The sequence below is a fragment of the Penicillium verrucosum genome (genome assembly GCF_028828655.1).
Source record: "Penicillium verrucosum strain IBT 35672 chromosome Unknown utg000002l_segment0_segment0, whole genome shotgun sequence".
Lineage (NCBI taxonomy): Eukaryota > Fungi > Ascomycota > Eurotiomycetes > Eurotiales > Aspergillaceae > Penicillium > Penicillium verrucosum.
The window spans coordinates 1,837,630-1,851,055 of record NW_026643211.1 but is presented as its reverse complement, the minus strand read 5'-3'; the positions used below and the strand labels follow the sequence as shown (position 1 = coordinate 1,851,055).

Below are 13,426 nucleotides of genomic sequence, written 5' to 3'. Positions count from 1 at the left end.
CGGCTGTGGCTTTTTTTACATGGGACATGGCTGTTCAACTTCTTTCTTAAATATTGGTGCCTCGAGGCCAAGGACCGGGAGTCTTAGGTTTCACCTTTTTCCCGACGCGAGGATTGGTTTTGGTGGCTAAGGGCCTGGGCACCTCGTATATTGGGGGAATCCATGGGCTATGGCCCCAGTCGGGTGTCATCCAGACGGGAAGACAGGATTTGTCGAAATTGACCTCATAACCGGGAACTAAGTTCTTAACCGGGAAGTTCAATTGCCATTTCCTAAAACCTGGACATGAGATAAAGACGAACCCTAGGGATATTCACACCAACATATCAACATGTAAATTGCCTCATAACATTAATTCCCCAAAATCAAATGCAATCGAACAAATACATAAGTACATCCCTCAGACACTAACATAGTTGATGTGCATTGCCTCTTTACAAGGTTACCTACTCCACTTTCTCACTCCACTGTCTCCAATGTTGTTGGTTGCTGTCAACTCTACTATGTAGTCCATCGGTTCTCCGGATTGTACTATTGTACGGAGTACAATGTACTTAGGATTTTCCTTTAGATCGGCACTATAGAATATTATACATTGTACATCCTGTTCTAAATTTATATAATAGATACAATAGAAATATAATAAAAATATAGAATACAACAGACACATTTAAAATATACAGGATGTACGTAAAGGCCAAAGCGCAATACAGTATCACCCAAATACATACATAGTTTCTATTAAATCTGGGGTACTTGATACTCCATTAGCTTGGCCTATTATAGTCTTGTCAACGTTCATTGGACTCCGGCATTGAGTACTCCGAATTATTACTTTGTATATACCCCTGTCTGGACATGATGTGACATCACGTAACTATAGTTAGTTATAGGTAACTACATATAACTACCTAGGTATAGTCCTCGGCACTATACCCTGATCTGAATGCCCCTCTCATACCATTTACATCCATTGTACACTAAACTGCACTAAACCTGATGGGACAATCGGAACGTCTAGCGCAAAAACGCTAATGCAGCGCATTGACACTTGAAATTATTTGGATACTTGGAATTACTTCGCTTCCACTTTCCAACCTGTTCCGACATTCCCCCTCCCGGGAACGCTAAGCATATCCCCCATCATAACACCATAACACCATAACACCATAACCATAACACTGGACAAACACACACCACCCATCACCATGGCATCCTACCCAATCCTCCCAGAGAAGCTCCTCCTCATCTCCCTAAAGATGTACTTCACCCCAGATCAGACACTCACCTACCTCCGCGACCTCCTCAACCCAACCAACGAGATCGTCCACCCCGCAAATAAAGACAAACTCCTCCTAGCTCTAATCCCAGACTTCCTAACAATCTGGCCCTGCGCCCAAATCCTCAAAGAATACGAAACCAACCTTCCCACCACCACCACCACCACCACCACCATTGGAACCCGCCAACCCAAACCCTCACCCACCTTCCTCCTCGGCGCACAAGACTGTTTCTGGGAATCCCAAGGCGCATACACAGGCGAAGTCTCCCCAGCCTCAATCCGCGCACTAGGCTGCACAATAATCGAACTAGGCCACGCCGAACGCCGCGCCATCTTCAACGAAACAGACGACCAAACCGCCCGAAAAGCAGCCGCAGCCTGCGCACAGCATATGGTTCCACTCGTCTGTATCGGCGAGGTGACAGCTCCCGGCCCAATCGTCTCGCAAGCTGTCGGCCAGGCGGTGACGGAGTGCGCCGTGCTGGTGCGCGCTGTTCTAGCTGCTATCCCGGACGACGCGCCCGTTATCTTTGCTTACGAGCCTGTTTGGGCTATTGGCCAGCCGAAGCCGGCGGGTGTTGATCATGTTGCTGCGGTTGTGCAGGGTGTGCGTGCTGTTATTGGTTCCCGGAGTGGTACGGCGCGGGTCTTGTATGGCGGTAGTGCGGGGCCTGGTCTTTGGGGGGCTGGGGGGGCTTGGTTGCGCTGTTGATGGGATGTTTTTGGGCAGGTTCGCGCATCAGATTGAGGGTGTGCGGGAGGTTGTTCGTGAAGTTGAGGAGACGCTGGATCTGGTGTGATGATGAGGATGTTTTGGTTGGGTTTGCTCATGCGCTTTGTATGTCATATACACATGCAATGCGTTACGCATCTCAGGTATTGTCCTTCGACACCTTGACACCTTGACAGTCTATCATTATACAGATATACGGTATTGTGTTTCGCACTTTACGGTTCCTCGTCATTGTCATACGGAATAATACATAACATTGACTTAAAACAGAAAAAAAGACAAATGACAGATCTAGACATACAAAGTCCTCATTGGATCAAAAACAGAAAAGTGGAAATGTTCCAGCTCCCGAGGATTCTCGGGAAGCCTATCTGGGGGAACCCGCGCTGGAGAACTTCCCCGGTTTTTCTCTTCTGTGAACTTGTCACGCGGTCGATCAGAGATTTACCTCAGATGACTTTTAAAGCTTTTTTGTTTTAGCTTCGGCTTCTTCTTCGATAGGTATTCTTCCTTGATCCACTTCCGTGCTTGAGTGGGTTCGTTGTGGACTCTACAGCTCCATTTTGCACTGATCGAGTAATCCGAGAGCTATTGATATACATCTATCGCAGTGTGTGAAGACTTACCGACATTGATTTGATCAATTCCCTTTTTTTATATTTCTTTTCGGTACTGCCTGACTCGGTCGTTTCCATTGCATATTAACCCTGTCAGGTGTCTATTAATATATCGAATCTCTCGGACGAGAGACCACGCAGAAAAATGACGAATGAAGAATGCAGAAGATTACTTTTCTTGTTCATATCCATGTTATTTACATGATCTATCAAAGATCGAATGACAATAAAACTAAAAAAAAAAAAAAAAAAATTGGATGCTGTAATCACACCGCTTATTTCTTCTGCAGCTCCTGACGCAGCCCCTGCTTGACACGTGTGACAGTGCCAGCACCACCGTAGACAACACCAGTGTACATCATAGCGACCGAAGCACCGGCCTTGAGAGCCTCGCGCGCCTCCTTGCCGGTAGTAATACCGCCCGAAGCGAAGATAACCTTGCGGGGAAGGTTGGACACCTTCTCAACAGACTTCTCCGAGTCGGTCGCAGATGGGGGTCCCTGATCAAGCAGGGCGCGGTAGCGAGCGACAAGCGAAACGGAGCGGTCAAACAGCTGAGGGCCAGAGTAACCACCGGTTTCCTTGAGAGTCTTCTGTTCCTCGGCGGGGAGGACGAAACCCTGGGGCACGGGGTCGGGACGACGGTTGGTGGTGTTACCGACGATGACACCGTCGACGCCGGAGTTCCAGACAGCCTCGCAGATACCGGAGATCTGCTCGGTGGAGTCCTCATCCGGGCTGACCTTGACCATCACGTAGGGCTTGGTCTTGCGCTCGATGTTCTTGGCGGAGGCGACGACTGCAGTTAGGATTGCTGTGAGAGGTGCCGCGGCTTGGAGGTCGCGCAGGCCTGGGGTGTTGGGGCTGGAGACGTTCACGACGAGGATGTCGGCGTACGGCGCCACCCGGTCCACGCAGTAGACGTAGTCGCGCTTGATGGCTTCGATGTCTCCGTCGGGGGTGAGCTTGTTCTTGGCAACTTGCACGGCGAGAAGCTTGCCTGGGACCAGACTTCCGGGTGGGACGTTGGCTTCGCCGTCCAGGACGCGCTGCTCGGCTTGTTCGTGCAGGCCGAATCCGGCGGCGTAGGCGAAGTCAGTTACGCGCTGCTTCAGAACCTTGGCCATGTGGTCGGCGCCCTTGGAGTTGAGGCCGTAGCGGTTGATCATGGCGTGTTGCGAGGGTAGTCGGAACACTCGAGGCTTGGGGTTTCCTTCCTGCGGCAGAGGGGTGGTGCCGCCGACCTCCACGATAGCGGGACCGATGTCGAACAGCGCATCGGGGACCTCGGCGTGCTTGTCCAGACCGGCGGAGATACCGATGGGGTTGGAGATGGTGTATCCGAAGACCTGGTAAGCGGATCTCGTTAGTGATTGGCTATCGGCCGATTTGGGAATGCCATTACCTCAGTTGCCAGGGCACCATCACGATCGGGTTCGCCACGCTCGCGCGGGTGAAGACCATACTGGTAGAGCATCTTCAGGTTCTCCACGCCGCTGTGGTGTGCATCCTCCGCATCGGGCCACAGGACGCGGATCAAGGGCACAATGCCGTATCTGTGGATACTGGCTCTGGTGTCGGTTCCATAGATGTAGCCCACCAGCAGGGTAAAGGCCAACGAGGCACCGTACAAGGTCTTCCTAGAGCCACGGCCCGCTTTGCGGGGAATCTCCTTGGTAGCCTCCTTTGTAGCATCCTTCACTGTCTCCTTAGCTGCCTCGGCGGGTGCAGGTGCAGCCGAGTCTGAAGCATATCGCGAAGCACCGGGGTAGCGCTGGGCCCGCTTCGGTAGCAATGCCGAGGGTCGTTGGGTCAAGCGAGAGGTGGGAAGCGCGCGAGCCCGGACGCTGGCTCTCCAGGCCATTGTTGCGGAATTACAAGCCATTTTGATTGTGTGGAGCTAATTATCTTCGCCGGCGGAGCAACGCCCGATCGAACCTATACGGCGGTTAGTACTTGCGATCAAGAGTGGATTGTGACTTGGGTCAGAGGGCTAGTTAAGCTCCAATCGACTTGCATTGTGGACTAGCCAATTGGAACAGTACATACAAATCAATATGCACCTAATAAATCACTTACAATTGCAATTGAGCACGATCCGAGGTTCTCGCACGTCCCTTGCAGTTCTCGAGGGCGGATTCGGGTTCTTTGCTGCACAATCCGGGCGGTGGCAATAGGTCATGCAGAATTTCCAGGGCGGTAGCTTTATATAGTTACGTCGCTGGATGTTCACTTACATAGTTACCTATCTACTTCGTTTTGTTTACCTTCAGTTATGATTATATTGATTGTTGGTGATTGGAAGCTGCTCCATAATATATTTCATCTCTACATATCGAAGAATATCCAGGCTTTATAGGCAGAATGAATGAAATATATTGACCGACGATCTTCTCTTCGGTCGACGCTGTTAGTTTAGGTAAAACCCTACTGGCACAGTAAAAGGACAGTATTTGCCTCCATTGACAGCAGCCAACATGCAGTCAGTATATGGCATAGTGTATTTGTGATTGAGTCTGGGAATGAGATCATGCATTCCCATCTAGCAGCCATAGAAAAGAAGTTATGACCGAATAATGCTCAAAGAGGAGAAACACATGAAATGTAACAGACGATAAAAAAACACATGTGTACCAGTCAATGCGGCCGTGACCTTAATCAAACAGGGAAAAAGGTTAGAATTGACGGTAGGCATATTCTCACCATATATGGTGTCCTGGTGAGCGTTCATAGTAGAATGATGGTCGACACAAATTCGGTAGCTCCACTGCTGCCGACTCAATGTCCAATCCAAAAAGCCGAATCATTCAAGATGAAAGATCGGTATTCCACATTATGATAAAGTTTCATCAGACTCCATCTCGCGGGAACAACCTTTGGTTGTTGAGGGTTGGAAAAGTTTCGCCTGAACTGCACATGGCAGAGCCTTCATGTCGCCAATTCAGCAGGTGGGAGCTTCCGGTGCTCTGATCCTGGTAGCTCTGAAATGCTTTGACCACTCAGTTCCGTGACCTGATTACTATCACTCAACTCCGATACAGGGCCTGGTGGAGATTGGATGGGTTGGCTATCTTGAGGGTGCCTCTTTCGGCGACGGAATAAACACCAGGCCAGCCCAATCAAGATGACGACACCAGCTATACCACCAACCACGCCGCCCGCGATTGCCCCGGTGTTAGAGTGAGAAGTGTCGGTATCTGCGTTGTTCGAGGAGGTGGGAGTTGCGATATTTGTCCCTGGTGTCGACGGGGAGAGTGTTGTAGCCGTGGCAATATCTATGAAATGGTGCGTCAGATTAAGAGAAAAGATAACGATGCACTATATCACAGTGCTGGAATATGAATCTTTGACGATTATTAGGGGCAAGGCTTACCCGAGTTTGTAGAGGCAGGTAAAGTATATTGCACAATTGCTCTCATTGTCTTCACTTCCACATCGAGGTCGTTCATGTCTCGTGGTTTCGCGCAGCCCACATAATTATTTTTGCCGACCGTATAAAGCCCCCGAGTATCATTTTGGCAGCAGAAATAACCCTCGGTGTTTTCAATAAAGTAAAGATCCGCTGTAGGGTCTGCACAGCGCCATTTTTTATCTAATGCAGCTTTGCAATTCTCTGGAGTTGGACAGCATATCCCTGGGCTGTTTGGTTTGGCAGGGCATTCGGTATTTCCCGGACAACATCTTCGAAATGGGCCCCAGGTCTCACCACAATCCGTCTCGCCCCCGGCGCATGAGCCGTTTCGGCGTAGAGCGTAGCCCTGGAGATTTTCGTCTGTTAAAGATGACATTTTAAGGAATATTAGTCCTGCGAGACCTGAGCGAATGGTGAATAGGGGAATAAGTTTTTAGTCGATCGGGGGCGATCACAGTGAGCAACGAGAACCTAGGTACCTTTTAAATGACTATCTTGGAAGGATTAATGCACATCAAATTTACATTCTGGCCCCCGGTGGGGACCACGCTTACCTACAATATATACTCCGTACTGTTGTAGAACAGCTCACATACCCTAAAAGGAGGGCAAAGGAAAGAAAAACCGTGAAATATAAGGCACATATCAGAAGTTTCCTAAAATATATACTTATGGCCGTTTACCTTCAACAGAATTATCTTCGAAATCTACGGAATAGCCAAGTTAGTCGTGGCTAAGACCCTGAACGCCAAGGGTCACTAGTTTCAATATGGATTAACCCTGGCACGGCGAAGCACGATGCGGGATAATCATCGCTGTGTCTCTGCATGTTGTACACGTTATACGGAGTAGAGACTGTTCATGATCTGTGTCTCATAATAACTAGTATAATTGATCCGAGACACTCCTCGCTGCCAGAATACGATCAAATTCAATCTGAGATGGCTAGACGAGGCTTAGGAAGAGCTACAGGGCATAGTGGTAGACCTCTCAATAGCTTCCAAAGCCCAACCTAACCCAACCCGTAAATGGGCTGGGTTTTGGGCCCTACCTTCGACGAAGACGAAGTCATTTTAACCTAGCCCTAATTTGAACACCCGGGCCGCATATCTTATAGACTATATCTTTCTGAAATGGCAAAATTAGCAAAATCATAAGGAGATCTAATGAGTGGAACACCTCGAAAGTCATCACAACAATCCTAGGCGCAGGTTACCATAGTGGTTACCAGAGGCTACATACTAGCATGGAATTTATCAAGCGAATACTATATTTATCAGAAGAATACCGAAAGATTCCATGTATGACATATCTTGTCTTTCAATACAACGGGTGGGTGATTTCTTTTTGTTCCTTATTCATTCACCTTGAATTGACTTTTTATCTTTGTAGTTGGAAGGCCTGTCTAATACTACAATGAATATATAGCACGCTAAGTCCAGAAATAGTGATATCTTCTTCATTGTCAATGGCAAAGATAATTTAGAATCCTAGAGTATGCTAACCCCGAAATATGCCAGCTATCGCACCTATTGGGGGATTTTCAAGACTACCCTACCATCAATCTCCGAGCGCTCCAGACGGTCCAGCACATCATTGATATCATCCAACTCAAAGATGTCAATATGCGCCTTCACATCACCAGCCACGGCCATGGCCAGCATTTCATTCATCTCATCCGCTGTTCCCGCGGAGTTCCCGACAATAGTGAGACCTGTGTTAGTTGGTCAGACTGGTTCATGTTTGAAATTGCATAAGTACTAGAGAACTCACCCTTCACAATCATATCGAATGGCGTAGCTGGTAGCTTGAAGGGCTTGTTGGGTATACCGACGCAGACCAGCGTGCCAAAAGGACGCAACATCTGCATACTTTGTTCGTATGCTCGCTCGCCGTTGGCAGTGCAGATCACAGCATGTACACCGAAGGTTGTTTTGTCTTTGACTGCCTGGACAATGTTGACTTCGCGGTAGTCCAGAAATTCCATAGCCCCAAGCGAAAGACATAGTCGTTTTTTCTTATCTCCGCTTGAGGGGCACCATCGAGTTAGTTTGTTTATGAAATAAAGGCGATAGAAAATGTTCAGCTTGAAATATCACATACCTGTCAATCGCAATGACCTTAAGGCCCTTTTTAGCAGCAATTTGAACTCCCCTGTGAGAAATACAGTTGTCAGAAACAGAGTTTCCAGTCATCAAAAACTGGGTTGAGAATGTACATATGACCAAGGCCACCTCCAGCACCCAGGATGGCAAGGTAGTCTCCCGGGCGAGTCTTTGTCTTCATGATGGAGGAATACATCGCAATTCCAGCTGGAGATAATGATTAACGTTTGACCGGCGAAATACCAATGGGAAAAAGCATACCACACAGAAGAGGCGCGGCACTAGCTGGTGAAAGTTGCTCCGGAATCTTTGTCACATGGAGTGCTGGACTGACAATATACTCTGAGGCATGATATTAGAAGTGTTCCAATGGGCTGAATGATCACGTCAATAGATGAAATACTCACGCTGGAACGTTCCAGGTACATTCTGCAAACCACCAATACAATCAGCAACGGAAACGATCCCGTGGGGGCACATCGATTGATGATGTTCGATGGTCAACAACTTACTGCACCAGCGTTCTTCTGATATGGGCATGCAGTATGGTTGATTTCGCAAATTTCGCACTGGCGACAAGAACTGTAGAGCCATCTACCAGTGGAAATGCCATCAGTGTCAATATAATTTCAAGCGGACGACCAATTTGCGATGAAGGAGACAGACCTGATACCAACCCGCGTTCCCATCCATTGCTTCTCGTCAACTTTCGGTCCGACTAAGGAGAACGGTGAATGTTAGTATACGTTCTGAGCTGGTCAATATGTTGTAACGACGGTTCTTACCCCTGACTACTTTCCCAACGCCTTCATGGCCCGCAACATCAGTCAACATAGGCGTGTCACCACGAATGCTGTGGAGATCCGAGTGGCATACTCCAGAAAACTCGAGCTTGACGAGTATTTCGCCTTTTCCTGGAGTTGGCACCGGACGGTTACTCTTGATCCCTACCTTTGCGGGGACAGTAGTACTCGTGGATCTGATAACAGCAGCGATTTGAATCCGGGGGATTAGAGGGGTCGACATATTGCTGGTCCTATGAATATTTGAGATCACGTCTTTGAAACAAGTCTGTGAATCTTTACGAGGACACTTGGTTTAAATGATTCGGTAGTTTAGACCTGACCCGATAGCCGCATTAGTCGTATCGCAGATGCGGGGGTGCGAGGGAAGGATGGAAAGATGGAAAGATAAGCAGAAACAGTTACCTACACACAATGGTAACAGATGCCAAGATACATACGTTTGTATGTATATTGGGAAGGATCCCGAACTTAGACAGATTAGACAGGTTAGACCGGGGATGAAGATGGAGAAGATATCAATAATAATCGATTACGAAGATAGAATCAATCTGACACTTCTCTTTTACAGAGTTGAGCATCAATAACTCAATTAAACAATTATGTGTAAGCCGCAGGTCTGACATCGGAACAATCATGAAGGAATATAACACAAGGACTCTGTTAGGTAGAGCCGAAAGGAAGAAGTGGTACAGCACTCCGAATGCAGCAGAAGGTCCCCGAGTCGTATGAGAAACTCGAAAACCAAGGTATCAAAGATGAAATTCTAAACCCATAGAACGCCAGAAAATCATGCATTCTCGGACTGGATTGTTTGCTGCAGGTAAAAGACATAGTTAGTTTGAGAAATCAGCAGGTTGGATTGAGGAAAGACACGAACCACCAGCCAATCCATTCCTTCATTAATACCCTTGCCATCAATAGCAGAGCAAGCAACAATACTCCAGTTTCGGTCCCGCAGTTCTCCCAGCTTCAAAGCCTCTGAGATCTCGCCTGCACCCTTGGCACCGGGTTGATCTTGTTTGTTGGCGAACACCAGCAATGCTGCGTCGTGAAGTTCCTCCTCGTTCAACATGGCTGCTAGTTCATCTGCTGCAGTCCCCAATCGCTCAATATCTGTGGAGTCGATGACAAAGACCACTGCGGCGGTGTTGGCGTAGTAGCATCGCCAGTATGGGCGAATAGAAGTTTGGCCACCAAGATCCTGTAATCCAGGGATGTTAGCCATGATCTGACTGGATTTAGAGACGGGGAAAACATACCCAGACATTGAGATTGAGGTTCTTATATGTGACCGATTCGACGTTGAAACCAATTGTAGGTATCGTGGTGACGACTTCACCAATCTGTGGGCACGCAGTGTCAGCCCCACGTATCTCACTCAAACGCGCCAGAAAAAGAAAACACCGGTTTCAAAGCTATAATATCTTACCTTGAGCCTGTACAGCAATGTGGTCTTTCCAGCGTTATCCTAAACCCTCAGAAGAATGTTAATTAGTTTCTGTCTTGGTCACACTAATGAGAACCTGCTTTCCCCGCGTGGGATGCAGTAAGACACCACGTACAAGACCTAAAATCAGAATGCGGATCTCCTTCTTGGACCAGAGCAGGGACCAAATACGCGACAGTGAACCTCCCATTGTGTGTATGATTAACTAGTGGGCGCGTTGTCCACTGTGCGGTTCACAGGTTGTCTGGACAAGTATGGAGCCGAGGATGATAGGTTGAGGAGCGCGTAAGTCGTATGGATTGAGGAGAAACAAGACAAACTTGCTATGGGGGGAATATCGTACGGAGTACAAGTAGATGAGATAGAGGTGAAACAGAAGAAGGCACTTGGTGGCAATCACTTGGATGTTCTTTGGCCGATCGGCCTGTGCGGTGTGGGCGGTCAATCGGGGGATCACCGTCTTGCGGGATTGAGCTCCTCATTTAGAAAACCCCCATTGTCTCTTTCCCTCTGTCATATCCTGCGTTTGTTCACTTTTATCGCGTCCTACCCGACTACCTATCACTGTCTCAAGCGCAGTCAAGGAACTGCCGTCACCTCCGGCGCACTCCCTAGATTTGCCGCGATTAGTCTCAATTGAAGACAGCCATCCACAGACCGATACCATTATGGTGGGAAAGAAGTCGGGCAAGGCCCTCCGGGATGAGGGTAAGGCGACCCAACCTAGCTGGTGAAATAAACTCGTCAATATCAGACCAGCTAATATTTGACATAGGTCTGGAGCGGACTGACAATAACATGGAGCTCTCCAGTTGGCCGCAGATCCCAGCAATCAACCAGAAGAACTATTACACGTACGTATACTCAGATCGATATCTGCCGCATGGTTCTAGTTGAGGAAATCATTACTGATTGGCGCTATGTAGCGACTACCTGAAACGAGACGATCAAAACCTCGCGTTCCGACTCCAAAACGAGGAGGCCAGGACAAAGATGACGAAGAAAGCGAAGGATCACGACCGTGCCCTTGCTATGGCCAAGACCGAGACTGCTGAAGGCGAGGGCGAGGCAGATGGCGATGCTCATATGGAGGATGCGGAGGAGACCCCAGCCGAGATGGCTGGCTCCAAGGTTATTGTCATCCACATGGGCAGTCAGAACCTCCGGATCGGACTTGCCAGCGATGCACTGCCGAAGACCTTACCAATGGTAATTGCCAGGAAAGCAGCCACCAACGAGTCCGAAGACCATGATGAACCCAAGCCCAAGAGGTTTAAGCACGATGATGGCTCTGAAATGGAGCCTGAAAAGGCTTTTGGATCTGAAGTATGTTCAGTGAAGTTTTATTGAAATGGCTGTGTACTAATTTTCTGATAGTGGTCGTCTCACTTCAATCAGATGTCTGCGGATTTGAAGGTGCACATGCGACAGAACAAGCGAAGAATGCTTCCAAACTCCAAGGAGATGGTCGTTAACTATAACCGCAGAACCGTGCCAGAAATTATCTCTGAACACAATGACCCAATGCGCGCTGAATGGACCGAGCTATCTAATCCCCCACCAGAATACATTGTTGGACAGCCGGCCCTGCGGGTACCGGATTCTTCAAAGCCTCGATACAAGCTGTATTGGCCAATTCGAAATGGTTGGTGCAACGAGAAGGACTACACCAGCAAGAGGTCTCTCTTCTTGGATATTTCATTGATCGTGGAAGACGCGATCAAGAACCAACTGCGCTTGACGAGCAAGAAGGATTGGACCCAATATTCGTGTGTGTTCGTCATCCCAGATCTTTACGACAAGTCCTATGTCACCCAAGTCTTAGATATGTTGATGCGAGAGTTCGCCTTCGCTCGGGTGTGTTTCATCCAGGAGAGTCTGGCAGCCACCTTTGGTGCCGGCTTCACCTCGGCATGTGTCGTCGATATTGGAGCGCAGAAGACTTCGATCTGCTGTGTGGAAGAAGGCATGTGCATTGAGAACTCCCGAGTAAACCTGAAGTATGGTGGTCAAGATATGACCGAAACATTCGTCAAGATGATGCTACACGATCATTTCCCCTATGCCGACATCAACCTACGACGTAGACACGACTTCCTTCTGGCCGAAGAGCTTAAGAAGAACATCTGCACTATGAACGAAGCCAGCGTCTCTCCACAAGTCTTTGACTTCCACCTTCGTGTGGCAGGCCAAGATACACGAAAGTACACTTTCAAGGCGTTTGACGAAGTTCACCTCGCGCCAATGGGTGTATTTGAGCCTGCTATTTTTGACAACTCTGACAAAATTATCGGGAGACGGACATTGATCGATCGGTCCGCTGACATCTATGATGGATCACCAAATGATCCTACTTCTGCAGCCCAGTCAGAGATCTTGACCGCCATGGCCCCTCCCCTCCCCTCTCATGACAAGACAAATGGCGAGTCTCACTCTGCAGCACCGGATGTTCAGGCCACACCAAGCCGCCCTCAACACCCTCTGGCTTTGAGCAAAGTCCAAGATCTGGAAGGTACACCTCGATCTTCTGTTGCTGGTTCTCCGGGGCCGGAGAACACAGGGACTCCTCAGGCAGGAGGGACAAACACACCCGCTGCCGTGGCCGCTGCAGCCCAGCCTCCCCGCCCTCCTGCAGTGGAAGATCGGGATGATATCATGCCCGTGTTCGGTCTGGACAACGCTATCCTCACATCAATTGCCCACGCGGCCCGATCAGACGAGAAGAAGATGCGGGATTTCATTGGCGGTATCATGGTCGTCGGTGGAGGCAGCTTGACTAGCGGGTTCCACCTCTTCTTGGAAGAGCGACTGCAGGCTCTCCGCCCTGGTTTCTCAAAGGAGATCATGATCGGGACCCCGCCAAGAGACCTCGATCCCCAGGTCGTCGTGTGGAAGGGAGCCAGTATTTTCGGCAAACTGAGCGGCACAAACGACAGTTGGATCGGAAGACTGGAGTATGATCGACTTGGTCCCAGGTTGATGGCGTACAAATGCATGTGGGCCTACTGAGAGCACTTTGGGAGA

General features: G+C 48.9%; 6 protein-coding genes across 6 annotated transcripts; 2 read left to right on the top strand and 4 right to left on the bottom strand.

Annotated features, from left to right (window-relative positions):
* Positions 1–1,208: 1,208 nt before the first annotated feature.
* Positions 1,209–2,082, top strand: N7516_006328 (triose-phosphate isomerase; the record flags this gene model as incomplete). The annotated part of the gene is made up of 2 exons (XM_057219048.1): positions 1,209–1,933; positions 2,013–2,082. The coding sequence occupies 2 exons, from the start codon at positions 1,209–1,211 to the stop codon at positions 2,080–2,082; spliced, it is 795 nt and encodes a 264-aa protein (XP_057073139.1).
* An 825-nt stretch (positions 2,083–2,907) lies between these two features.
* Positions 2,908–4,496, bottom strand: N7516_006327 (dihydroorotate dehydrogenase 2; the record flags this gene model as incomplete). Its single annotated transcript, XM_057219047.1, has 2 exons — positions 2,908–3,981; positions 4,038–4,496. The coding sequence occupies 2 exons, from the start codon at positions 4,494–4,496 to the stop codon at positions 2,908–2,910; spliced, it is 1,533 nt and encodes a 510-aa protein (XP_057073138.1).
* A 1,064-nt stretch (positions 4,497–5,560) lies between these two features.
* Positions 5,561–6,420, bottom strand: N7516_006326 (uncharacterized protein; the record flags this gene model as incomplete). Its single annotated transcript, XM_057219046.1, has 2 exons — positions 5,561–5,907; positions 6,006–6,420. 2 exons carry the CDS (start codon positions 6,418–6,420, stop codon positions 5,561–5,563), a joined length of 762 nt encoding a protein of 253 aa, XP_057073137.1.
* Positions 6,421–7,573: 1,153 nt separating this feature from the next.
* On the bottom strand, positions 7,574–9,175 carry N7516_006325 (zinc-dependent alcohol dehydrogenase; the record flags this gene model as incomplete). Its single annotated transcript, XM_057219045.1, has 9 exons — positions 7,574–7,758; positions 7,818–8,071; positions 8,148–8,198; positions 8,263–8,356; positions 8,411–8,491; positions 8,557–8,578; positions 8,662–8,743; positions 8,816–8,867; positions 8,935–9,175. The coding sequence occupies 9 exons, from the start codon at positions 9,173–9,175 to the stop codon at positions 7,574–7,576; spliced, it is 1,062 nt and encodes a 353-aa protein (XP_057073136.1).
* Positions 9,176–9,669: 494 nt separating this feature from the next.
* On the bottom strand, positions 9,670–10,592 carry N7516_006324 (ADP-ribosylation factor family protein; the record flags this gene model as incomplete). Its single annotated transcript, XM_057219044.1, has 5 exons — positions 9,670–9,769; positions 9,833–10,156; positions 10,215–10,298; positions 10,385–10,423; positions 10,518–10,592. 5 exons carry the CDS (start codon positions 10,590–10,592, stop codon positions 9,743–9,745), a joined length of 549 nt encoding a protein of 182 aa, XP_057073135.1. The 3' UTR covers positions 9,670–9,742.
* A 478-nt stretch (positions 10,593–11,070) lies between these two features.
* Positions 11,071–13,411, top strand: N7516_006323 (putative chromatin remodeling complex subunit (Arp8); the record flags this gene model as incomplete). The annotated part of the gene is made up of 4 exons (XM_057219043.1): positions 11,071–11,110; positions 11,178–11,256; positions 11,329–11,728; positions 11,780–13,411. The coding sequence occupies 4 exons, from the start codon at positions 11,071–11,073 to the stop codon at positions 13,409–13,411; spliced, it is 2,151 nt and encodes a 716-aa protein (XP_057073134.1).
* Positions 13,412–13,426: the final 15 nt, after the last annotated feature.